Consider the following 26,310-nt stretch of genomic DNA (forward strand, 5'->3'; position numbering starts at 1 on the left):
GTCGTAGATCTCATGAGTTCATTTGTCTCTATGCCCTTCTTGTCATCCCAGATGGCCAGATGGCCTGCGAGGTGGGTGGGGGTCATACTGTACATGCAAAAATAACAAATGTACAAATGTCTCTCAGAACAAGTGCATAAATTGGTTATTCATATTCTAGTGGTACAGTACAATAGGGTAGTTATATCAGTGCAATAGGTCAGTGATAAGCAGTCACAAGAGGATCCAAGACAAAAGTAAGGTATCATAACACTTATTTCATTTTATTAGCTACTCATACGTGCACTATTGTTACTAGGTTTGATCAATGTGATAGTCATTTCATATCTAGATACCCAAATTCATTTTACAAGCAGTGCTACAAAAATCTATACAACAATGAATTGTAAAACACATTAGTAGTAATATAAACATATGACTTGATAGAACATAGGACCAGTATGTCTGAAACATTGCTATGCCCCTCCTCTCTCGTCTGCTCTAGCAGGACATTAGTCAAACTGGACGACAAGCACACCAAAAATCAACCACTACCTCTTCAGGACTATCTATTTCCCAAACTAAATTCCCAATCTGGCCCTCATACCATCATGGCCACCTAATAATCCCCAGTTTACAATTGGCTCATTCATCCCCCTCCTCTCCCCTGTAACTATTCCCCAGGTCGTTGCTGTAAATGATAATGTGTTCTCAGTCAACTTACCTGGTAAAATATGGGTAAAATAAAAAATATATAATTCAGGACTATCTCGTCAGGCCTTCAACATTAAAAAGAGTCAGAAAATAAATGAACAGCAAGGCACACACACAGACACGGTAGTCGTTAGTCAACCAGCAAATCTTCAGCAAATTATGTTCACCAAAAACGACAAATTATGTTACACACTGCCAATTAGGGTATCAATACTTAACCACAACACTGTAGACAAGTAAAACAAAGGGACGTCCCTCAGATCACGAGAAGTTGTGTTGATGACACAGTTACGACTACAGTCCCATGTGTCCAAAAGTATCAACCAACCTGATATACACTTGACGTGGCATCTTCTTCATATGCACAGTAGAACAAGAACAGAACACTAAATACTTTTCAATAGACAAATATTTAAGTGCATTAAGCTACAGATCAGACTAGTTAAAAGAATGCCTTGGCCTCTTCACCTTGAAAACAACATTGTGGTTTTTGTCTGACTCATTTACAGGTGGAAGATATGCAACTGAAACCACAAATAATATTCAAACTACAATATCATGACTCATGAAATAAACACCTTTATACTGGACCTTGTGTATTATATTATAATCATATACAGTGCCTTCAGAAAGTATTCAGACCCCAAGCTAACTATAGCTAGGCTACTCATGATGACGTATTGGTTGACCAAGCTAACTATAGCTAGGCTAGTCATGATGATGTATTGGTTGACCAAGCTAACTATAGCTAGGCTAGTCATGATGATGTATTGGTTGACCAAGCTAACTATAGCTAGGCTACTCATGATGATGTATTGGTTGACCTAGCTAACTATAGCTAGGCTACTCATGATGACGTATTGGTTGACCAAGCTAACTATAGCTAGGTTACTCATGATGATGTATTGGTTGACCTAGCTAACTATAGCTAGGCTACTCATGATGATGTATTGGTTGACCAAGCTAACTATAGCTAGGCTACTCATGATGATGTATTGGATGACCAAGCTAACTATAGCTAGGCTACTCATGATGATGTATTGGTTGACCAAGCTAACTATAGCTAGGCTACTCATGATGATGTATTGCTTGTTTGTTTTTTGCTTTTGAAGCGCTTGGGGATTATGAAAAGCGCTATAGAAATGTCAAAAATTATTATTACTATCGGCGATATTGGCCTTTTACCCAGTGCATTCGGGATGTTTTCAGACCCCTTGACTTTTTCCACATTTTGATACGTTACAGCCTTATTCTAAAATAGATCAAATAAAATAAAAATCATCATCAATTTACTCACAATACCCCATAATGACAAAGCAAAAACAGATTTTTAGCAAATTTTTTCCAAATAAAAAACAGAAATACTCTATTAACATAAGTATTCAGACCCTTTGCTATGAGACTTGAAATTGACCTCAGGTGCATCCTGTTTCCACTGATCATCCTTTTTATTTATTTTCTATTTAACCTTTATTGAACTAGGCAAGTCAGTTAAGAACAAATTCTTATTTACAACGACGGCTTAGGAACAGTGGGTTAATTGCCTTGTCCAGGGGCAGAATGACAGATTTTTACCTTGTCAGCTCGGGGATTCGATCTTACAACCTTTCGGTTACAATTCCAATGCTTTAACCATTAGGCTACCTGCCGCCCCTTAATTAAGATGTTTCTACAACTTGATTGGAGTCCACCTGTGGTAAATTCAGTTGATTGGACATTATTTAGAAAGGCAGACAGCTGTCTATATAAGGTCCCACAGTCGACAGAGCATGCCAGAGCAAAAACCAAGCCATGAGGTTGAAGGAATTGTCCATAGAGCTCAGAGACAGGATTGTGTCGAGGCACAGAGCTAGGAAAGTGTACCAAAACATTTCTGCAGCATTGAAGGTCCCATAGAACACAGTGGCCTCCATCATTCGTATATGGAAGAAGTTTGGAACCACCAAGACCCTTCCTAGAGCTGGCCTCCCGGGCAAACTGAGCAATCGGGGGAGAAGGGCCTTGGTCAGGGAGGTGACCAAGAAGCCGATAGTCACTCTGACAGAGCCCCAGAGTTCTTCTGTGGAGATGGGCGACCCTTCCAGAAGGACAACCATCTCTGCAGCACTCCACCAATCAGGCCTTTATGGTAGAGGGGCCAGACGGAAGCCACTCCTCAGTAAAAGGCACATGACAGCCCACTTGTAGTTTGCCAAAAGGCCCCTAAAGGACTCTCAGACCATGAGAAACAAGAATCTCTGGTCTTATGAAACTAAGATTGAACTTGGATGCCAAGTTGAAGCAGGGTGGTGGCAGCATCATGCTGTGGGGACGTTTTTTAGTGGCAGGGACTGGGAGACTAGTCAGGATCGAGAGAAAGATGAATGAAGAAAAGTACAGAGAGATTCTTGATGAACAGGACAACAACCCTAAGCACACAGCCAAGACAACGCAGGAGTGGCTTCGGGACAAGTCTCTGAATGTCCTTGAGTGGCCCAGCCAGAGCCTGGACTTAAACCCGATCAAACATCTCTGGAGAGACCTGAAAGTAGCTGGGCAGCGACGCTCTCCATCCAACCTGGCAGACCTTAAGAGGATCTGCAGAGAAGAATGGGAGAAGAATGGGAGAAATTACCCGAATACAGGTGTGCTATGCTTGTAGCGTCATACCCAAGAAGACTCGAGGTTGTAATCGCTGCCAATGGTGCTTCAACAAAGTACTGAGTAAAGGGTCTGAATACTTATGTAAATGGTTTTTAATTTTTAAATGTATTATTAATTTTTGTGAACAATTCTAAAAAACAGTTTTGCTTTGTCATTATGGGTATTGTGTGTAGATTGATGAGGGGGAAAACAATTTAATCAATTTTAGAATAAGGCTGTAACGTAACAAAATGTGGAAAAACTCAAGGGGTCTGAGTACTTTCCAAATGCACTGTATGTACGTATAAGCTTGCTGTGCATGGTTCCAACAGATCCCCCCAGACCCACTGTGGCTTCCTCCTTTCCCCTCCTCTCCTTCCCCTCCTTTCCCCATACAGTATCTGACTAGTTAATGGATACTGTCATACTGTGTAAGTGTCTCATCTACTTTCCCTAACAAGAGGTCAATCGAGATGTAGTATGCTGTGTGTGTGTGTCCTGGTATTGGAATAGCAGCAGTATGTCGGTGAGTACAGTAAGTCCTAGCCCTCTGCTCTTCCCCACCCTCTCCTCTCCGCCTCAGTCTGACCACTCGTTCTCCTCAGGCTCCGAGTCCTCATCTGATTCGCTGTACTCCACCGCGATGCGTCGGGACAGGATGGTGGCCACGTCATTCCCTACTGGCTCCTTCTTTGCTTCCTGCTCACGCTGCTCCTGCACCTTCCTCAGCTGGATGCCTGAGGACACAACACAAGTAATCTACTGTCAAAAGATACTTTCCCTACTGTATATATGTTACTAGTAGCTGGGCTATCTTTCCATGTACATTAATGTAAACAGATTGTGCTGTGTAATCCTGGCCCTTCCACCTAGTGAACCAGAGGGTCTCACCTCTGCGGATGGCTGACAGCAGGTCGCTGCGTGCGTCGCTTATCGGGATGCCTAGCACCTTGCCCTTTCTTGGCAGTGTGCTCCCAGAGGGGTGCATGGCATGGGCTGGGGAGGGAGCGAATGTTGGGGGGCCACCAGGTGGGGGTGGAGGAGGGGCAACAGGGGGTCCCCCAGTGACAGGGTGGGATGGAGAGGGGAAGTAGCTGCCGGGTGGGGGTGGAGGGGGTGAGGGGCTGTATGGGCGGGACAGGGCGGCCATGGTGCCAGGGGCCAGGGTGGGGAGACCTGCAGGGGCCAGGGTGGGAGGCCCTGCTGTGCTGTCGAAGGCCGTCTGGGCTGAGGGGATGAGGGGAGGAGGTGGGGGTGGGGCCGGAGGGATAAAGTGCTCTGGCATCTGGTGACCGCTGTGGAACAATGACAGAAAACCAATCAAGTCAGACAGGGCCTGTCCAGAACTACATCCTTTACATTATAATCAAATATATGCCTGTGGAATTTACTGTAGATAGAATGGGCTTTGAGATTTTCCTTCAACTTATATACAATAGAAGAAACGTAGTCAGAGAAGGAGAGAGGAGAGATGAGAGGAGAGAAGAGAGATGAGAGAGGAGAGGAGAGAAAAGATGAGAGTAGAGATGACAGAGGAGAGAAGAGAGACAAGACAAGATGAGACGAGAGGAGAGAGGAGAGATGGGAGAGGAGAGATGATAGGAGAGATGAGAGGAGAGGAGATAGGAGAGATGAGGTGAGAGGAGAGATGAGAGGAGAGATGAGAGTAGAGACGAGATGAGAGATGAGAGGGGAGACGAGAGGAGAGATGGAGGGATGAGAGGAGATATAAGTAGAGAGATGAGAGGGGAGATGAGAGGGGAGACGATAGGAGAGACGAGGTGAGAAGAGAGACGAGGTGAGAGATGAGAGGAGAGATGAGAGGAGAGATGAGATGAGAGGAGATATGAGAGGAGAGATGAGAGGAGATGAGAGACAAGCTGAGAGATGAGAGACAAGCTGAGAGATGAGAGACAAGCTGAGAGATGAGAGACGAGAGGAGAGATGAGAGGGGAGACGAGAGGAGAGATGAGGAGAAACGAGAGAGAGATGAGATGAGAAATGAAAGGAGATACGAGAGGGGTAGCCAGCTACACACCTAGCCTCTTTGGCAGCTGCAGGCCGGGGTCCGTTTAGGGAGGGATCTGTGGGTGTGGGTCCTTGGTTGGGCTGCACGCGGCCCAGGGAGTGCTGGCGGGCTTGGGCTGCAGCGGTGCCGGCAGTAGGGGGTCGGTAGGCCCGGTCCAGAGACTGGGTCTGGTTGGGGCCTGTGAGGTGCTCCTTCCCATCAGGACCCAAGACAGCTCCCTCTTGGGGTGGGTGGTTAGGGCTGGCAGGGTAGGACAGCTCATCAGACATACCAGACCTGGAACATTTAAACCACAGATAGAGGTTGATGAGGAGCAAGGGATCATCAAAGACTTTCAACATACACCTAGTCTCATGTCAATGGAGGTCTTAAAGAATGGGTGTGTCATCTAAAACCAAGGAGCCAACTATTAAAACATAACAGTATTGCTGGAGTACAATGTAGAATATTATATGGTATCCCTTTAAGACTGCAGATTTGGTCACTGATATGGAACGCAGTAAATGATGTCAGAGCTCATGCAATGCGCTTCACAGCGCTGTATGTGTTTTGACTGACAGCCGTTCTGAACGCAACAAGTTGTCCCCATCCCTCCTGCTAATTGGGCAACTTTTGCCACATGTTTGTTGTCTGAGTGAGAGACATGCTGTACATTAAGAGGACTCGATGTATTTTGAAAGATGAGACGTTGAGGGTTATAATAAATACCTCTTTGATGTCATACAAGCAATCCAAACACCCGTGAGTCCAAACATGCACTTCACATTTCCATATCATAAAACTCATGTCATATACAGTGTCAAAGTTTATCATCACTATGTTTAATGTACAGTTACAAGATGACATGGAGTCATACCCTGGGTTCTTCTGAACAAGCCTGTTTGATGTACAGTTACCAGATGACATGGAGTCATACCCTGGGTTCTTCTGAACAAGCCTGTTTAATGTACAGTTACCAGATAACATGAGGTCATACCCTGGGTTCTTCTGAACAAGCCTGTTTGATGTACAGTTACCAGATAACATGACGTCATACCCTGGGTTCTTCTGAACAGACGGAACATGTTTGACTATTGTGAAGGAAATTCGCTGTGGAACACGCACCTGAATGCATGCATGACTCCTTTTGTATGCACACAAATTATGATTGGTTTCCTTGAATTGCCCTGTGATAGCCTAACACTGTAAGACCGTACGTTATAACTTATCTAGAAATGTTGGCAATAGAACAAGCTTTCAAATGATGCCCACCTGACCCAGATTGATTTATAATGGGCTGTTTTTGGATTGCGTAAACAACAACAGTAATTGTGTGATGGCCGGGATGCAGGGCTGAGTTCCAAACAAAACAACTACAAGTGTGCTGCTCTAGTTCCTCAACAGCACAGCTAGGAGAACTTAAAAAAACACCTTATAGTTGAAGACTCTTCTTTGAGTCATAAAAGTGCATTGAATTGACTTAGGAACTGGGCACACTTGGGAGAGATTGTGGCCACTTGGAGACACCAGTTAGTCCTCTAACTCAAACCCTTGTATTTTTTTGGTCTTATGTTGTACCTACCCCATATTTTCCAGGAATAGTCTTATCATGTTACTGAATATATCCAGAGTATTTTCAGATTTCGTTATCAACAAATGCGGCAAAAAAGGAAATGTAAAATGCACATAAAATCAACAGTGTACTGTTTGGATTCAGTCCTGTGTCAGGCAAACTGTTGTGTCCTCAACTTTAGTCAAACGTTGTTCCATAATCTCCTAACTGTTCTCTTTCAATTGCTACCATGCTCATGCATTCTGTAAGAAACATTTCAATTTAGCCCTATCCAACCAGGCCAATTTCCATCAGTGTAAAGGGTTTTAAGGAGCATGCAGGCTTTCAAACTTTTAGGTAGATGGCAGCAGAGAGCAGATTTTGTACATTTACATTTAGTGGCACACATATCACAATATCATACAATTGTTCATAAAAAAGTATTTGATTGATTAGTTTGTTGGTTGATTGATTGATTGATGATTGAATGATTGATTGTTTCAGTGCATCCCTACTGACCTGTCTGGAGAGAGAGATCCCTCAGAGGACATGCCATGGTAGGGTGAAGGCGTGAGGCGGTTTTCTGGGCGGAACTCCTTGTCGTATGCCATCATGTTCCACTCCTGACGACGGTTACGGGCTTTCCTCACCTTCTTCACCTCCCGGCTGGGGTCCTCCACCTGTTTCTGCTCCTGGAAGAGACAAACCTATAAGACTGGGGTCCTCCACCTGTTTCTGCTCCTAGAAAAGACAAACCTATAAGACTGGGGTCCTCCACCTGTTTCTGCTCCTAGAAAAGACAAACCTATAAGACTGGGGTCCTCCACCTGTTTATGCTCCTAGAAAAGACAAACCTATAAGGCTGGGGTCCTCCACCTGTTTCTTCTCATAGAAGAGACAAACCCATATATTTATTTTACTTTTATTTAGTCAGGAAAAACCCATTGAGACCAGGGTCTCATTTTCAAAGGTGCCCCAAGCATAGCAAAAAAGCAATACAACAATACAAAATGATCACTTAAAAAACTACAAGTTACAACTTTCAACATTACAATCACAACAATCTCTTCATTCAATCAAAAACAACTGCAACTGTCATACAACACATCTAATACTAGTCATAAAGTGCCATGGCGACACCAGGGAACCTGCATTCACAAAACAGGGAGTTCTGCAGGCTATTCCAAGAATGGGGGGCATTAAAACTGAAAGCGGATCTATCTAGATCGGTACGGACTAGTGGAACCGAGAGAGCTAACCATCCCTGTGAGCGGGTTTGGTATCTCATAACAGTGAAGTGAGGTAGGTTGGAAGCTTTTTCAGCAGAGATTTGTAAACAGAAAGGGAGTACGGGACTTTAGCGAGGACCAGCCGACCTTTTGATACAAGATGCAGTGATGAGTATTAAACCTGTCATCTGTGATAAAGCGAAGTGTTCACTGCAGCCAAAGGTTTTAGAGTGGTGTCTGCTGCATTTTGATAAATGGTTTCACCATAGTCCAAAATTGGCAGGAAAGTTGATTGTATAATCTGCTTCCTGCTGTTTAGAGAGAGGCAAGACATATTTAAAAAAAATAATAATAATAATATCCACTTTAAATCTGACATTTTTAACTAGCTCTTCCGAATGTTTTTTAGGCGTTAGATCTTTATCAATTCAAACGGCCAGATATTTATAGGCGGGAATGCACTCGATGAGAGAATCATCCAATGAGTAAATACACTACATGGCCAAAGTATGTGGACACCAGCTCATCGAACATCTCATTCCAAAATCATGGGCATTAATATGGAGTTGGTCCCCCCTTTGCTGCTATGATAGCCTTCATCCTTTCAGCATTGTCATGCTGAAACAGAAAAGGGCTTTCCCCAAACTAGTGCCATAAAGTATGCTGTAGCGTTAAGATCTCCCTCCTTCACCAAACAGTTGGCACTATGCATTCAGACAGGTAGCGTTCTCCAAGTACATGCCAGACCCAGTTCGTCCGTCGGACTGCCAGATGGTGAAGCGTGATTCATCACTCCAGAAAATGTGATCCACTACTCCAGAGACCAATGGTGGCGAGCTTTACACCACTCCAGCCGATGCTTGGCGTTGAGCTCGATTGATGTTGCTTCTAGAGGCAGTTTGAAACTCGATAGTGAGTGTTGCAACCGAGGACAGACGATTTTTACACGCTACGTGCTTCAGCACTTGGCGTTCCCGTTCTGTTAGCTTGTGTGGCCTACCACTTCACGGCTGAGCCGTTGTTGCTCTTAGACGTTTCCATTTCACAATAACAGCACTTACAGTTGACTGGGGCAGCTCTATCAGGGCAGAAATGTGATGACCTGAATTGTTGGAAAGGTGGCATCCTATGATGGTGCCACCTTGAAAGTCACTGAGCTCTTCAGTAAGGCCATTCTACTGCCAATGTTTGTCTATGGAGATTGCATGGCTGTGTGCTTGATTTTATACACCTGTCAGCAATGGGTGTGGCTGAAATAGCCGAATCCAGTAATTTGAAGGGGTATCCACATGCTGCTGTGTATATCATGTATGTAGTCCATCTGAGACATTATTGTGTGAATTAGAGAACATATATATCGTTTTGCCCGCATTAAGTTCAAGTTTTAAATCAACAAGGGCTTTCTGTAATGTAACAAAATCAGATTGCAGCTCTAACATAGCTTGGTCAACAGTTGGTAAACCAATAGATAGACCAATATTATTTATAGAACAAAATCAAAAACCTTTCGTAATATCGAGGAAACTAGACTTGACACCATCAGAAAGCACATATAACACTGACTGCAGCCCAAATACAGAAATATGGACTGCGTCAGAGGATGCCATCAGAATGGGGTACAAAGCTCGTCTGGCTGGCACGAACCATGTGGTACCCAGTGAGGGAGACCTGTGACCCACTGGTCTGGAAAGGAGTCCGTCCGTTTGAATGCAATATTCACCCAGAAATGGAGAATTTTGATTGGTTCTCTCATACCCAGAAATGGAGAATTTTGATTGGTTCTCTCATACCCAGAAATGGAGAATTTTGATTGGTTCTCTCATTCCTTTTTTTCTGGGGGGTTGAGACCTCCCGTAATGGAAGGAGGCGGCTCTCTGGGGCTTGGTGTGGCTGTCCATGCATTACCATTTCACATCAAAGAGCCTCTTCAGACTCTGAAGTCAGGAGGACTTCAGCCATACTAGATAGTATAAACCCTCCGTATGGGACAAAACAATCAAAACTCATGGATTCAATTCATTTTTTCTCTCACCCATCTACACACAATACCCCATAATTCCAAAGTGAAAATGTGTTTTTAGACATTTTTGCAAATGTATTGAAAATTAAATACAGAAATTTCTAATTTACATAACTATTCACACCCCTGAGGCAATACTTTGTAGAAGCACCTTTGGCAGTGATTACAGCTGTGAGTCTTTCTGGGTAAGTAGAAGAGTTTTCCACACCTGAGTTGTGCAAAAATGCCCATTATTATTTTCAAAATTCTTCAAGCTCTGTCAAATTGGTTGTTGATCATTGCTAGACAACCACTTTCAGGTCTTGCCATAGATTTTCAAGTAGATTTAAGTCAAAACTGTAACTCTGCTACTAAGGAACATTCACTGTCTTCTTGGTGAACAACTCCAGTGTAGATTTGTCCTTGTGTTTTAGGTTATTGTCCTGCTGAAATAGTAATTCCTCTCCCAGTGTCGGGTGGAAAGCAGACTGAACCAGGTTTTCCTCTAGGATTTTGTCTGTGCTTAGCTCCATTCCATTTATTTTTTATCCTGAAAAACTCCCCAGTCCTTAATGATTACAAGCATACCCATAACATGCTGCAGCCACCACTATGCTTGAAAATATGGAGAGACAAAAAGTGAATTTCTTTGCCAAATTTGTTGCAGTATTACTTTAGTGCCTTTTTTGCAAACAGGATGCATGTTTTGGAATGTTTTATTCTGTACAGGCGTCCTTATTTTTCCTCTGTCAATCAGGTTCGTATTGTGAAGTTACTACAATGTTTTCTCCTATCAAAGCCATTAAACTCTGTAACTGTTTTAAAGTTACCATTGTCCTTATTGTGAAATCCCTGAGCGGTTTTCTTCCTTTCCAGGAACTTTTATTTATTTATTTTTATTTCACCTTTATTTAACCAGGTAGGCCAGTTGAGAACAAGTTCTCATTTACAACTGCTACCTGGCCAAGATAAAGCAAAGCAGTGCGACAACAACAACAACAGAGTTACACACGGGATAAACATACTGAGTTAGGAAGGACGCTTGTATCTTTGTAGTGACTGGGTGTATTGATACACCATCCAAAGTGTAATTGGGATATTCAATGACTGCTTTTTTTTTACCCATCTATCAATAGGTGCCTTTCTTTGCGAGGCATTGGAAAACCTCCCTGGTCTTCAGAGTTGAATCTGTGTTTGAAATTCACTGCTTGACTAAGGGACCTTACAGATATGTGTGGAGTAGTCATTAATAAATCATGTTAAAAACTACTATTACACACATGAAACGTATTATTCAAAACTCAATGACTCAAGACAGTTCAGCTATTCATTTAAAGGAAAACATATATAATAATTTCGAAATAAAAATAATTCCACTTTAACATTATGGGGTATTGTGTGTAGGCCACTGACACAACATCTCAATTGAATACATTTAAAAGTCAGGCTCTAACACAACAAAATTGTGAAAAAGTGGAGGGGTGTGATTACTTCCTGAAGGTTCTGTAGAACATGTACGAGCTCATTTATTAACTTGGTGGGAGTAGCAAATATTCAAACGAGAGCTTTGAAGGCCGCTGTGGAGAAGGGTTCCATGTGAACAGCAGTTGAACATGGGTCAGTCGGTCCTAAGAGATGGGCGAACGCCGTTCGGAAGGGAGGGGCGATGGCCTCCTCGAAAGGGAGTCGTGTTCAGATCCCCGAATCCGGAGTGGCGGAGATGGGCGCTGCGAGGCGTCCAGTGCGGTAACGCGACCGATCCCGGAGAAGCTGGCGGGAGCCCCGGGGAGATTAATGTAATACATTTCAGTTCTGCTACAGCTGGTGGTGAAGTTACGTCTTAGTTGTTATTTAATAAATCATCATGCTTCCTCTAATTAAGAGCTCTATTCAATTCGTATCGTGGAAATTCAGCGTTACAGTTTGATTGAAATTTAAAGGCAAAGTTCCTGCGGAGACTGGTTCCTGCGGAGACTGGTTCCTGCCGAGACTGGTTCCTGCCGAGACTGGTTCCTGCCGAGACTGGTTCCTGCCGAGACTGGTTCCTGCCGAGACTGGTTCCTGCCGAGACTGGTTCCTGCCGAGACTGGTTCCTGCCGAGACTGGTTCCTGCCGAGACTGGTTCCTGCCGAGACTGGTTCCTGCCGAGACTGGTTCCTGCCGAGACTGGTTCCTGCCGAGACTGGTTCCTGCCGAGACTGGTTCCTGCCGAGACTGGTTCCTGCCGAGACTGGTTCCTGCCGAGACTGGTTCCTGCCGAGACTGGTTCCTGCCGAGACTGGTTCCTGCCGAGACTGGTTCCTGCCGAGACTGGTTCCTGCCGAGACTGGTTCCTGCCGAGACTGGTTCCTGCCGAGACTGGTTCCTGCCGAGACTGGTTCCTGCCGAGACTGGTTCCTGCCGAGACTGGTTCCTGCCGAGACTGGTTCCTGCCGAGACTGGTTCCTGCCGAGACTGGTTCCTGCCGAGACTGGTTCCTGCCGAGACTGGTTCCTGCCGAGACTGGTTCCTGCCGAGACTGGTTCCTGCCGAGACTGGTTCCTGCCGAGACTGGTTCCTGCCGAGACTGGTTCCTGCCGAGACTGGTTCCTGCCGAGACTGGTTCCTGCCGAGACTGGTTCCTGCCGAGACTGGTTCCTGCCGAGACTGGTTCCTGCCGAGACTGGTTCCTGCCGAGACTGGTTCCTGCCGAGACTGGTTCCTGCCGAGACTGGTTCCTGCCGAGACTGGTTCCTGCCGAGACTGGTTCCTGCCGAGACTGGTTCCTGCCGAGACTGGTTCCTGCCGAGACTGGTTCCTGCCGAGACTGGTTCCTGCCGAGACTGGTTCCTGCCGAGACTGGTTCCTGCCGAGACTGGTTCCTGCCGAGACTGGTTCCTGCCGAGACTGGTTCCTGCCGAGACTGGTTCCTGCCGAGACTGGTTCCTGCCGAGACTGGTTCCTGCCGAGACTGGTTCCTGCCGAGACTGGTTCCTGCCGAGACTGGTTCCTGCCGAGACTGGTTCCTGCCGAGACTGGTTCCTGCCGAGACTGGTTCCTGCCGAGACTGGTTCCTGCCGAGACTGGTTCCTGCCGAGACTGGTTCCTGCCGAGACTGGTTCCTGCCGAGACTGGTTCCTGCCGAGACTGGTTCCTGCCGAGACTGGTTCCTGCCGAGACTGGTTCCTGCCGAGACTGGTTCCTGCCGAGACTGGTTCCTGCCGAGACTGGTTCCTGCCGAGACTGGTTCCTGCCGAGACTGGTTCCTGCCGAGACTGGTTCCTGCCGAGACTGGTTCCTGCCGAGACTGGTTCCTGCCGAGACTGGTTCCTGCCGAGACTGGTTCCTGCCGAGACTGGTTCCTGCCGAGACTGGTTCCTGCCGAGACTGGTTCCTGCCGAGACTGGTTCCTGCCGAGACTGGTTCCTGCCGAGACTGGTTCCTGCCGAGACTGGTTCCTGCCGAGACTGGTTCCTGCCGAGACTGGTTCCTGCCGAGACTGGTTCCTGCCGAGACTGGTTCCTGCCGAGACTGGTTCCTGCCGAGACTGGTTCCTGCCGAGACTGGTTCCTGCCGAGACTGGTTCCTGCCGAGACTGGTTCCTGCCGAGACTGGTTCCTGCCGAGACTGGTTCCTGCCGAGACTGGTTCCTGCCGAGACTGGTTCCTGCCGAGACTGGTTCCTGCCGAGACTGGTTCCTGCCGAGACTGGTTCCTGCCGAGACTGGTTCCTGCCGAGACTGGTTCCTGCCGAGACTGGTTCCTGCCGAGACTGGTTCCTGCCGAGACTGGTTCCTGCCGAGACTGGTTCCTGCCGAGACTGGTTCCTGCCGAGACTGGTTCCTGCCGAGACTGGTTCCTGCCGAGACTGGTTCCTGCCGAGACTGGTTCCTGCCGAGACTGGTTCCTGCCGAGACTGGTTCCTGCCGAGACTGGTTCCTGCCGAGACTGGTTCCTGCCGAGACTGGTTCCTGCCGAGACTGGTTCCTGCCGAGACTGGTTCCTGCCGAGACTGGTTCCTGCCGAGACTGGTTCCTGCCGAGACTGGTTCCTGCCGAGACTGGTTCCTGCCGAGACTGGTTCCTGCCGAGACTGGTTCCTGCCGAGACTGGTTCCTGCCGAGACTGGTTCCTGCCGAGACTGGTTCCTGCCGAGACTGGTTCCTGCCGAGACTGGTTCCTGCCGAGACTGGTTCCTGCCGAGACTGGTTCCTGCCGAGACTGGTTCCTGCCGAGACTGGTTCCTGCCGAGACTGGTTCCTGCCGAGACTGGTTCCTGCCGAGACTGGTTCCTGCCGAGACTGGTTCCTGAGGAGACTGGTTCCTGAGGAGACTGGTTCCTGAGGAGACTGGTTCCTGAGGAGACTGGTTCCTGAGGAGACTGGTTCCTGAGGAGACTGGTTCCTGAGGAGACTGGTTCCTGAGGAGACTGCATTCAGCGCTGCAGATGACGGCTCAATAGGAAATTAGCTTTCCATTTCTATCGTGCCAGCCGTACTGTAACTCTGCAGCCATACAGATCAAACAGCCCCTAGACAATTTAAGATGTATACAGTATCTTAGTAGTGTTAGAAAGATGTTTTGTTCATCTTGCTAAACACAATAGACCATGCTATTCACTAACCATGTTTCCTCTCTTGCTCGCTCCCTATCCCCATAAGCCCTCATTCTCTCTTTCCTTCCCATGTTCTATGTCTGTCTAAACACACGTCCACATCCCGAGGCTTTTGCACAGACAGTCTAAAAAGAGCAATGAGCTAATCCTGACAGGCCTGATGTCAAATGGTGGAGGGAAGGAGAGAGGGTCTGAGAGGGAAAAAACAGCCAACAGTCATAACAATATATATATATGAGAGAGAGACACAGAGAGAGAGAAAGAGCAAAGAGCTTGCAGCGAAATATAGAAAATGTGAGAGAGTAGTAATTCATCACAGATACACATAAAACACACATTCACGCACGTGCACGTACACATACACACAAACTCACTCACCTTGTCACCAGCCTTCTGCCGCCTCTTCTCCTTCCGCTTGTTTTCTGTTGCTTGGATCATCTTCTCCTTCCACAGATTAAAGAAGTAGGACGGGTCTGTGTAGAACTTCAGACCATCCTTGTTGTCATCCCTGTATGACAACACATCCTGACCTGAGACACTGGCCTTGGCAATGCAATTAACACCTACATTTTATAACTCTTATCTTATAATACAGATAAATTGCACATCCCCAATGCTTAATTCTGTACCTTCCCGTAAAAGGAGAAGTGCAATGACTAAAGTGGGGTTCAGTAAGTCGTAATGTGATTGGCTGAGGGCTAACCTGTAGGGGCTAAGGATGTTGAGGGGTGGAGGTTTGTCACAGCGATGGTACATCTCCATGACAGGGTTGAGGATGGAGTTCCTGGACACCACCTGCTGGTCTTGGATGGTGGAGCTCTTGAAGGCCTTCCTCATGTTGATGTCCTGCAGCGAAACTGGGACCAGAATGCCAAGGATCAACACAATGAATGAACACTACAACACTGACTCATTGGCAGCTATGAATGAAGTGCCATGGCAACCCAGAATGTTTACAAGTGTGGAATGTTCAATAACATGAAAACAAAGCACATTTATTAGTGGTGTATCAATGCTTCCTCTTAAATAAAAACACCATTTAATAGAACAGCAAACATAGGGTCAGAATTACTGTGAGCAGAGTCTTCGAACAGGATGAATATACAGTATCCAGTGTATCCCAGCCTGTATAATGACAACCAATGTATTGGTGATTGGAGCAGCAGGGAGTCTGGGACTCAGCTGTTGGGCCCGAAGCCCTGGCGAAGCCCTAGCATTATGCAACTGTGTGTTTTACTATGCTCCTCTACCATGGTGCTCTTAATTTGATGCTCATTCATGCTTTCATACCATATGCTGTGCTGTATGTTCTCCTGGGAATGATGTATTGATGATGTATTGTATGATGCTCAGCAGATAATTTTACCCTTCTTATCCCCCAGCTGTGACCCCCCCCCCCCTATGTTGCCTCCACCTACCCTCCTCCACAGTGGAGTCCAGCTGGGTGACTTTGACCGCCAGCAGGTCCACTCTCTCTTGGAGGCTGTTCATTCTCATGTAGAAGCTGTTGGCCTCATTGAACAGCTCTCCAAAAATGTCCTCTGCATGTCGGCCTGCATTCACAAAACACACACACACACACCATGCATAGACATGGGTCAGGGACAGAGAAGGGCAGTGAGTCAGTCAGTCAGCAGTCACTCAGTCAGCCAGTCAGCCACTCAGTCAGTCAGCAGTCTATCAGTCAGTTATTGATTCAGCAGTCAGTTAGTAAGTCAGTCAGTCAGCAGTTAGTCAGTCAGTCAGTTAGCAGTCAGCCAGCCAGTTAGTTCAACAGTCATTCAGCCAGTCAGCAGCCAGCCAGTCAGTCAGTCAGTTAGCAGTCAGCCAGCCAGTTAGTTCAACAGTCATTCAGCCAGTTAGCAGTCAGCCAGCCAGTTAGTTCAACAGTCATTCAGCCAGTTAGTCAGTCAGTCAGTAAGCAGTCAGCTGTCAGTCAGTCAGTCAGCAGTCATTCAGCCAGTCAGCCAGCAGTCAGTCAGTCAGCAGTCAGTTAGTCAGTCAGTCAGTCAGTCAGTCAGTCAGCAATCAGTCAGTCAGCAATCAGTCAGTCAGGTGTGTAGACTTACTCAGGCCCCCCAGCTGTTTGATGATGGCTGCCAGGGTGCTGTTAGTGACACACTCCAGCTCGCTGGTGACCCCGTCCGGCACGGCTCCACGACACAGATGCCTGGGCTCGATGCATCTTTTAACCAGCGGCATGGCGGCTGCGCCCGACACACAGTCACACACTCACCTACAGAGAGCCAGGGAGGAAGGGTTCAAAAACACTCCAATTAGCACATTCATGACAGCTATAAAACAATATAACTTCATCTTCAGTGGAGCCATCTATAATGAACCAAAATATAAACGCAACATGTAAAGTGATGGTCCCATGTTTCATGAGCTGAAATAAAAGATTGCAGAAATTTTCCATATGCACAAAAAGCTTATATTTCTCTCCAATTTAGTTCACAAATTTGTTTACATCCTTGATAGTGAACATTTCTCCTTTACCAAGATAATCCATCCACCTGACAGGTGTGGCATATCAACAAGCTGATTAAGCAGCATGATCATTACACAGGTGCACCTTGTGATGGGGACAATAAAAGGCCACTCTAAAATTTGCAGTTTTTTCACAACGTCACAGATGTCTCAAGTTGAGGGAGCGTGCAATTGGCATGCTGACTGCATGAATGTCCACCAGAGCTGTTGCAAGATAATTTAATGTTAATTTCTCTACCATAAGCCGCCTCCTATGTCATATTAGGGAATTTGGCAGTACGTCCAACTGGCCTCACAATCACAGACCACGTGTAACCACGCCAGCCCAATACCTCCACATCCGGCTTCTTCACCTGCGGGATCGTCGAAGACCAGCCACCCGGACAGCTGATGAAACTGCGGAGTATTTCTGTCTGTAATAAAGCCCTTTTGTGGGGAAAAACTCATTCTGATTGGCTGGACCTGGCTCCCCAGTGGGTGGGCCTGGCTCCCAAGTGGGTGGCCCACCCACGGCTGCAACCCTGCCCTGTAACGGTTGTCCTCCTCCTCTTCGTCCGAAGAAGAGGAGTATGGATTGGACCAAAGCGCAGCGTTGTGATACGACATGATGAATTTATTAAATTAAAGACGAAACACGAAGAACACTTGAATAACTTACAAAATAATAAACGAAGTCAACAGACCTGAATAAAACGAACTTACATATACACGAAGAACGCATGAACAGGTACAGACTACACAAACGAACGAACAAACAAACAAACAAACCGAAACAGTCCCGTGTGGTGCACAGACACAAACACGGAAGACAACCACCCACAAACAAACAGTGTGAACAGCCTACCTTTATATGGTTCTCAATCAGAGGAAACGTCAAACACCTGTCCCTGATTGAGAACCATATAAGGCTAATTTCCAATGACCTAAACATAGAAACACAAAACATAGAATGCCCACCCCAACTCACGCCCTGACCAACTAAACACATACAAAAAGAACAGAAAACAGGTCAGGAACGTGACATGCCCAGTCATATTGAAATCAATAGATTAGGGCCTATTGAATTTATTCAAATTGACTGATTTCCTTCCATGAACTCTAACTCAGTAAAATCATTGAAATTGTTGCATGTTGCATTTATATCTTTGTTCAGTATATATTGAACTTCCTGTTGTGTGACACGTCAATTAGAAGCACCGAATAAATAAAGAGTCAATAGACGGGAGAGAGAACGGAGAGACGCAATAATGACCATGTAATCACTCTCTCAGCTCAATCCCAATGTTCTCCCTCTTATCTCACTCAGTTCAATCCCAATGCTCTCCCTCCTATCTCTCCCAGTTCAATCCCAATGTTCTCCCTCCTATCTCTCCCAGTTCAAATCACAATGTTCTCCCTCCTATCTCTCTCAGTTCAAATCGCAATGTTCTCCCTCCTATCTCTCCCAGTTCAAATCCCAATGTTCTCCCTCCTATCTCTCCCAGTTCAAATCACAATGTTCTCCCTCCTATCTCTCTCAGTTCAAATCACAATGTTCTCCCTCCTATCTCTCCCAGTTCAAATCACAATGTTCTCCCTCCTATCTCTCCCAGTTCAAATCACAATGTTCTCCATCCTATCTCTCTCAGTTCAAATCACAATGTTCTCCCTCCTATCTCTCCCAGTTCAAATCACAATGTTCTCCCTCCTATCTCTCCCAGTTCAAATCACAATGTTCTCCCTCCTATCTCTCCCAGTTCAAATCACAATGTTCTCCCTCCTATCTCTCTCAGTTTAATAACTGTATTTAGATAACTGTATTTAGATGTCTTGTCTCTTTAAAGCATAGGTCTGAAAAAAAGAGAGCAAAATAAGCGGTACAAAAATAACCAAATAAGCATATCCAATGAAAAGAGCTTGGATCAAATAGTGATGGATTTTCGTCTTTATTTGGCACTTGGGCATATGGAAAAAGACTGGAGCCGGACTGATATAGGCATCACCCAAGTGGGTGCAAAACATTGTGAAGGAGGAAAAGTCCAGTGTTTAGAAACATGACTCAGGCTGGTTCCCAGAGTAGCCCTCTACATCAGTGGTTCCCAACCTTTTTATAGTCTGGTACCACTTCAAACATCCAACTTCCAGCTGCATAGCCCCTCTAGCACCAGGGTCAGCACACTCTCAAATGTTGTTTTTTGCATTCATTGTAAGCCTGCCACATACACTATACGATACATTTATTAAACATAAGAATGAGTGGACCGCCACGGCCCTTGCAGAGCAAGGGGCAACACTACATCTAGGTTTCAGAGCAAGTGAAGTAACTGATTGAAACGCTACCAGCGCGTACCCGCTAACTAGCTAGCCATTTCACATCCGTTACACATAGTCACTTTACCCTTACCTACATGTTCAAATTACCTTGTCTAACCTGTACCCCAGCACATTCACTCGGTACCGGTACCCCCTGTATATAGCCTCGTTATTGTTATTTTATTGTGTTACTTTTTAATATTTTTTACTTTAGTTTATTTGGTAAATATTTTCTTAAATCTTTCTTGATTTGCATTGTTGGTTAAGGGCTTGTAAGTAAGCTTCTCACGGGGAGGTCTACACCTGTTGTATTCTGTACATGTGACAAATAAAGTTTGATTTGATTTGAAGACTAGTGATACTGCTGTTAATGCTGTTGTCTTGGTAAAAGGCAAGCATGCACCTGGACTTCTCATCTCGTAGGATATACGGTATGCTTTACAAACATGTACATTAGGTAACACTTAGTTAACACCTGTGTAATAACACTGTAATTACTGTAGTATTGAAATGTTACACAGTAGCCTAGTTTAGTAGACCTAATGTATTCGTAACTGCTTAGTAATAGATCGATGTGCAGACATGTGGCTTTAAATCTGTTGCATCATGCAGGCACAGATTGCTTTTCCAAAAATATCCATGGTTTAATTAGTAGTCATCTTTGATTGGACATGACTGATTAGAAGAAAAATAATGATGTTAGTGAGTTCATGCAGTTGGACTGATGATTACGTCATCATACCTCTGACCGTTGCTGCTTCTGCACGTGCATGTGATTTGTAAAGACAAGGGAACAGGTGCTCGCCACTACAACCATTGGGATACAGCAGCGGATAACCAGTCAGTGTTCAAGTACAGCTGGAAATCTAATAAACGTGAACGCGAAGAGGAAAACCAATATATCGATTGGTTAGAATTGACCAGGATGAATAGGATAGGGTGGGTTGATTGCATTTGGAGTGATGAGAGCGTCAACCTATGACACTACGGAGGCACCATATCTGTCACACGAAAATATGTTTTATGTTCCCCATGATATAATGTCTTCTATTGTAAGATGATAATAAATAGAACCGCAGTCACCTCCACCCCCTCTATTCTGGATTAGTATTTTTCCACACAATTTTTTAAAATAGAATTTGAAATACTTATTGTGCAATATATACTAATGTAGTCTATTCTAGTGATCTAAAAATTGTAAAATGGTACATAAATCTACTTACCACTGACTGTTTTTCTTAACCTTGTTTTAGCTCCACTCTTTGGCTGTATTATTTGGCAGCTATTAAGACATCACGCATGGAATAGATCGAAGGCATTGCTGCGCGCTACCATCATTATCGATGCATTGTCGACGTGAAGGGAATGGAGGACGATGCTGAAATCTGGATTCCCTATGCCTGCATGTGTTTCCTTGGCAGCGTCGGCTTTCCTCGAAGAACACTCTGCGGCAACGAAACCACTGCGCATGCGTGTATGGGCTAACACCACCCAGTGTTTCAAAGATGCCCCGAACCCCCAGAACAAAAAAACAAACAATTTAGGACACAAAAATTACATCCCCCAAAAATAGACGCATGAATAGAATGACCTAGCTGTGACAATGTGGCTTCATCCAATATGCATAGGCTTGTCTATGTAATAATCGCATGTTTCCATGCATCAGGGTGAGGGGCAGTACTGTGCATAGAGCGCTATGCTGTGGAATCTGTGGGAAAGGGGAGCGGAATACAAGGAGCTCTCATTGTTGGGGGTGAGAACTCTGTGCGTGTGTCCGTGTGCGAGCGCGTGTGTGTAGGAGGCACACGATTCAAGCCTTTTAACTCCCCATTCCTAGCTTGGTGCAGAATGATCTAGAAGCTTGGATGCACATTCAAAGTATTTCTCTAGCACTCACTCTACATCTCATACACTAATGACAATTCAAAGGGTGAAAAGTCACAAATAAACTCAGCAAAAAAAGAAATGACCTCTCACTGTCAACTGCGTTTCTTTTCAGCAAACTTAACATGTGTAAATATTTGTATGAACATAACAAGATTCAACAACTGAGACAAACTGAACCAGTTCCACAGACATGTGACAAACAGAAATGGAATAATGTGTCCCTGAACAAAGGGGGGGTCAAAATCAAAAGTAACAGTCAGTATCTGGTGTGGCCACCAGCTGCATTAAGTACTGCAGTGCATCTCCTCCTCATGGACTGCACCAGATTTGCCAGTTTTTGCTGTGAGGTGTTACCCCACTCTTCCACCAAGGCACCTGCAAGTTCCCAGACATTTCTGGGGGGAATGGCCCTAGCCCTCACCCGCCGATCCAACAGGTCCCAGACGTGCTCAATGGGATTGAGATCCGGGCTCTTCGCTGGCCATGGCAGAACACTGACATTCCTGTCTTGCAGGAAATCACGCACAGAACGAGCAGTATGGCTAGTGGCATTGTCATGCTGGAGGGTCATGACAGGATGAGCCTGCAGGAAGGGTACCACATGAGGGAGGAGGATGTCTTCCCAGTAACGCACAGCGTTGAGATTGCCTGCAATGACAACAAGCTTAGTCCGATGATGCTGTGACACACCGCCCCAGACCATGACGGACCCTCCACCTCCAAATCGATCCCACTCCAGAGTACAGGCCTCGGTGTAACACTCATTCCTTCGAAGGATAAACGCGAATCCGACCATCACCCCTGGTGAGACAAAACCGCAACTCGTCAGTGAAGAGCACTTTTTGCCAGTCCTGTCTGGTCCAGCGACGGTGGGTTTGTGCCCATAGGCGACATTGTTTCCGGTGATGTATGGTGAGAACCTGCCTTACAACAGGCCTACAAGCCCTCAGTCCTTCCTGTAGCGCTGTCTTAGGCATCTCACAGTACGGACATTGCCATTTATTGCCCTGGCCATATCTGCAGTCCTCATGCCTCCTTGCAGCATGCCTAAGGCACGTCCATGCAGATGAGCAGGGACCCTGGGCATCTTTCTTTTGGTGTTTTTCAGAGTCAGTAGAAAGGCCTCTTTAGTGTCCTAAGTTTTCATAACTGTGACCTTAATTGCCTACCATCTGTAAGCTGTTAGTGTCTTAATGCCCGTTCCACAGGTGCATGTTCCTTAATTGATTATGGTTCATTGAACAAGCATGGGAAACATTGTTTAAAACCTTTACAATGAAGATCTGTGAAGTTATTTGGATTTTTACAAATCCTGAAAAAGGGACGTTTCTTTTTTTTGCTGAGTTTAGTACAAATATACACTGATTGTACAAAACATTAAGAACACCTGCTCTTTCCATGACCTAGACCGACCAGGTGAATCCAGGTGAAAGCTAAGATCCTTATTGATGTCACTTGTTAAATCCACTTTAATCAGTGTAGATGAAGGGGAGGAGACAGGTTAAAGAAAGATGTTTAAGTCTTGAGACAATGGATTGTGTATGTGTGCCATTCAAAGGGTGAATGGGCAAGACAAAATATTTAAGTGCGTTTGAACAGGGTATGGTAGTAGGTGGTAGTAAGTGCCAGGCGCACTGGTTTGTGTCAAGAACTACAACACTGCTGGGTTTTTCACGATAAACAGTTTCCTGCGTGTATCAAGAATGGTCCAACACCCAAAGGACATCCAGCCAACTTGACACAACTGTGGGAGGCATTGGAGTCCACATGGGCCGGCATCCCTGTTCAACGCATTTGACAATTTGTATAATCCACGCCCCGAGACGAATTGAGGTTGTTCTGGGCAGAAGGGGTGTGGCGGGAGACTCGATGCTGTAATCGCTGCCAAAGGTGCTTCAAAAAAGTACTGAGCAAAGGGTCTGAATACTTATGTAAATGTGATATTTAAGTAGCTTTTTTGTTGTAAAAATGTCTAAAAAAACAGTTTTTGCTTTGTCATTATAAGGTATTGTGTGTAGATTGATTAGGGGTGGGGGGAACAATTTCATAAATTTTAGAATACGGCTGTAACGTAACAAAATGTGGAAAACCTGAATGGGTCTGAATAGTTTCTGAATGCACTGTAGGTAAAAAAGGGAATGTCAGCTCACTGTTTTACTCCTCTCAGACTTGATATTTTAATAAAGCTTTGGTGATTAAGATTTATTTCCAGTCTCACGAGCCAAACACTTTATCAACGGTCTTAACTAGTCTACTTGATTACATTGGGCAGGACAAAAATAAAACAGACATTGAGAGGAGGGGAGGCTATGCTTGGTTTTCAATCAAATAAAACGAAATGGGGAAAAACATGATTGTTTTATGTTTCTAAATAGGAAGTATACAGGCACCAACTCACATCTTGTTCAATGCACATAATGGGCAGGGTGCGTCACGACTGGAAAGGCTTGCGTTTCCGCTGTCAAAATTCATGCCATAACCAACTGCTTTACTGCTAAAATCAGCTTTTGGTTGGTCTTAAATATCCCTACCAGCGCTGTCGGAAATTAGCACTTAAAGATCATGTTTTTAAGGACACGGCTCAAATATTTCCACCCCTCCCATCTGAGCCCAAGCGTGGTGATGTTAGACAGGTAAATTGCCAAACCTGGCGTTAGGGCTGGAAAATGCCAGTGCACAAGTTTTCACATGACGAAATTGCAAACTAACATGCGTTTGACACTAGCGCCGCCTTAACGCCAGCCGAAAATAGAAACCCTATGTAACAGTATAACTTTACGTCGTCCCCTCGCCCCGACACGGGCGCGAACCAGGGACCCTCTGCACACATCAACAACTGACACCCACGAAGCGTCGTTACCCATCGCTCCACAAAAGCCGCAGCCCTTGCAGAGCAAGGGGCAACCCTACTTAATGTCTCAGAGCATGTGACGTAATTGATTGAAATGCTACTAGCGCGTACCCGCTAACTAGCTAGCCATTTCACATCCGTTACACTCACCCCCCTTTCAACCTCCTCCTTTTCCGCAGCAACCAGTGATCCGGGTCACGGCACCAATGTAACAGTATAACTTTACGTCGTCCCCTCGCCCCGACACGGGCGCGAACCAGGGACCCTCTGCACACATCAACAACTGACACCCACGAAGCGTCGTTACCCATCGTTCCACAAAAGCCACAGCCCTTGCAGAGCAAGGGGCAACCCTACTTAATGTCTCAGAGCAAGTGACGTAACTGATTGAAATGCTACTAGCGCGTACCCGCTAACTAGCTAGCCATTTCACATCCGTTACACCTATACGTTAGAACTGAAGGAGAAAAACACACAAAAAAAGCACCAAAATTACATTTTGCATTTACTTATCAATTTCGAGATTTTTTGGTATTTTGGTCCAATGAATTAAAAAGTAAAACAAGTTGATGAAAATGCATATTTATTACTTTTGTTAGTTTATCATACCACTACCATCATGAAAATGTAATGAATTGTAACCCCTTAAATGGACACACATCCATGATTTCAAAGCTCACTACATTGAATCACACATAATTTAAACGCCCATTTCAATGTTACAAACTGGCCGATGTGTAGTAACTTACCTTGAAGATATGATGATTGAGTGTAAATAGGTGTATGACGTTGGGTTGTCTAAATTCATAGGGGTTGTCTTTAACTGCCACTTCCTGAAAGTCAGACTCCTCTCACACGCCAACACATTGTTCTCAGCCTCAGAAGCATCTGCATTCACTAAATGTTCAGTGGTTATCCTTAGACCAGGGTTTCCAAAACTCACTTTGCATAATAGGCAAATATGTGCATATTTAATGAGATATCACCTCATTTGTATATTTTAATACAATATTTCAGAGGGGGAAAAAATATATAACAAATAAACTAGTAAAAGTTGACTGTGATATATGATTTAAGAAGAAGAAAAAATACTCAGAGTGTGGTTCCTGACCTCACTGTCAGAAATATTAACCAGTCTTGAGGTAATGGGGAGTGAAACATCTCCTTGTCCATGAAGACATCTGTTTCCCATGCAAGTGCAATACTATTATCTTTGACTTGAATCTATCATACAGACAGAACAAAAACTTCTAGTAAGAAATTACATTTTTATGTATTGTACAGTATATTCCCATTAGGTGGCACTGTGGCTCCAGGATTACAGAGAGATACAGCAAGTGGTTTCCCTGTAAATTATCCTCAAAGCCCTGTTGTGAGAGATGCAAACGCCTTTTGATTTACTAGTAGTGCAGTTAATGGACATTTCATTACAATAACCACACTGACTACACACATATTACTCACTAGCTGTAATTAATGTCTGACACATACATTATCAATTGTGCAGACTTAACACTATTTCATATATCATTGAGTCATGTTTACAGGTCCAGCAACAGGGAGACATTGAGTACATCTCCTGTGTTTGAACAGGAAGTGGAGCTGGAGAATCCAGTACATCTCCTGTGTTTGAACAGGAAGTGGAGCTGGAGAATCCAGTACATCTCCTGTGTTTGAACAGGAAGTGGAGATTGAGAATCCAGTACATCTCCTGTGTTTGAACAGGAAGTGGAGATTGAGAATCCAGTACATCTCCTGTGTTTGAACAGGAAGTGGAGATTGAGAATCCAGTACATCTCCTGTGTTTGAACAGGAAAATGAGCTGGAGAATCCAGGCAGTGACATGAAGCAACAGCTGTGTCACCACAATGTTTTGTATGTAGAGAGCCTGAAGGGGAAAGACAGTAGGCCAGCCAGCCAGTTCAGACACAGCTGACTTCCTCAGCGGTGGTGGGACAGACACTGGCCAACTTTTCAAGCATCCCAGACCCTGTACCCTCTCTCTCCAACCCCATTCTTCCTTTCATTTCCACTTTATGCTCATTGTGGCTGTTACAGCTACAGTCGTTGGCATCTTTACTGCATAGAATAGGCG

The 26,310-nt window shown here is 45.2% G+C and overlaps 2 protein-coding genes across 2 annotated transcripts in view; both read right to left on the bottom strand.

The window, feature by feature from the left end:
- Window positions 1-237: 237 nt before the first annotated feature.
- On the bottom strand, window positions 238-21,193 carry LOC129863485 (actin-binding protein WASF3-like). The gene is made up of 9 exons (XM_055935513.1): window positions 20,701-21,193; window positions 16,765-16,931; window positions 16,114-16,248; window positions 15,399-15,552; window positions 15,074-15,203; window positions 7,395-7,567; window positions 5,354-5,620; window positions 4,207-4,610; window positions 238-4,052 (listed from the first exon to the last, which is right to left on the bottom strand). Exons 2-9 carry the CDS (start codon window positions 16,895-16,897, stop codon window positions 3,895-3,897), a joined length of 1,554 nt encoding a protein of 517 aa, XP_055791488.1. The 5' UTR covers window positions 16,898-16,931; window positions 20,701-21,193; the 3' UTR covers window positions 238-3,894.
- A 3,588-nt stretch (window positions 21,194-24,781) lies between these two features.
- LOC129863487 (5-hydroxytryptamine receptor 2A-like) overlaps window positions 24,782-26,310 on the bottom strand; it is a 20,790-nt gene continuing 19,261 nt past the window's right edge. Inside the window, exon 4 of the mRNA XM_055935515.1 lies at window positions 24,782-26,310. This exon is cut by the window's right edge and continues 723 nt beyond it. Coding sequence (XP_055791490.1) covers window positions 26,138-26,310 — 173 coding nt within the window. The 3' untranslated portion in view covers window positions 24,782-26,137.

Source organism: Salvelinus fontinalis, chromosome 10 (assembly GCF_029448725.1).
Source record: "Salvelinus fontinalis isolate EN_2023a chromosome 10, ASM2944872v1, whole genome shotgun sequence".
NCBI lineage: Eukaryota > Metazoa > Chordata > Actinopteri > Salmoniformes > Salmonidae > Salvelinus > Salvelinus fontinalis.

Coding starts and splice junctions, on each gene's coding strand:
- LOC129863485 (XM_055935513.1), bottom strand. CDS start 16,897: ATGCCGCTGGTTAAAAGATGCATCGAGCCCAGGCATCTGTGTCGTGGA. Junction 15,553..16,113: donor GGACTCCACTGTGGAGGAGG/GTAGGTGGAGGC, acceptor TTCTGGTCCCAG/TTTCGCTGCAGGACATCAAC. Junction 5,621..7,394: donor GGATCTCTCTCTCCAGACAG/GTCAGTAGGGAT, acceptor TAAATGTTCCAG/GTCTGGTATGTCTGATGAGC.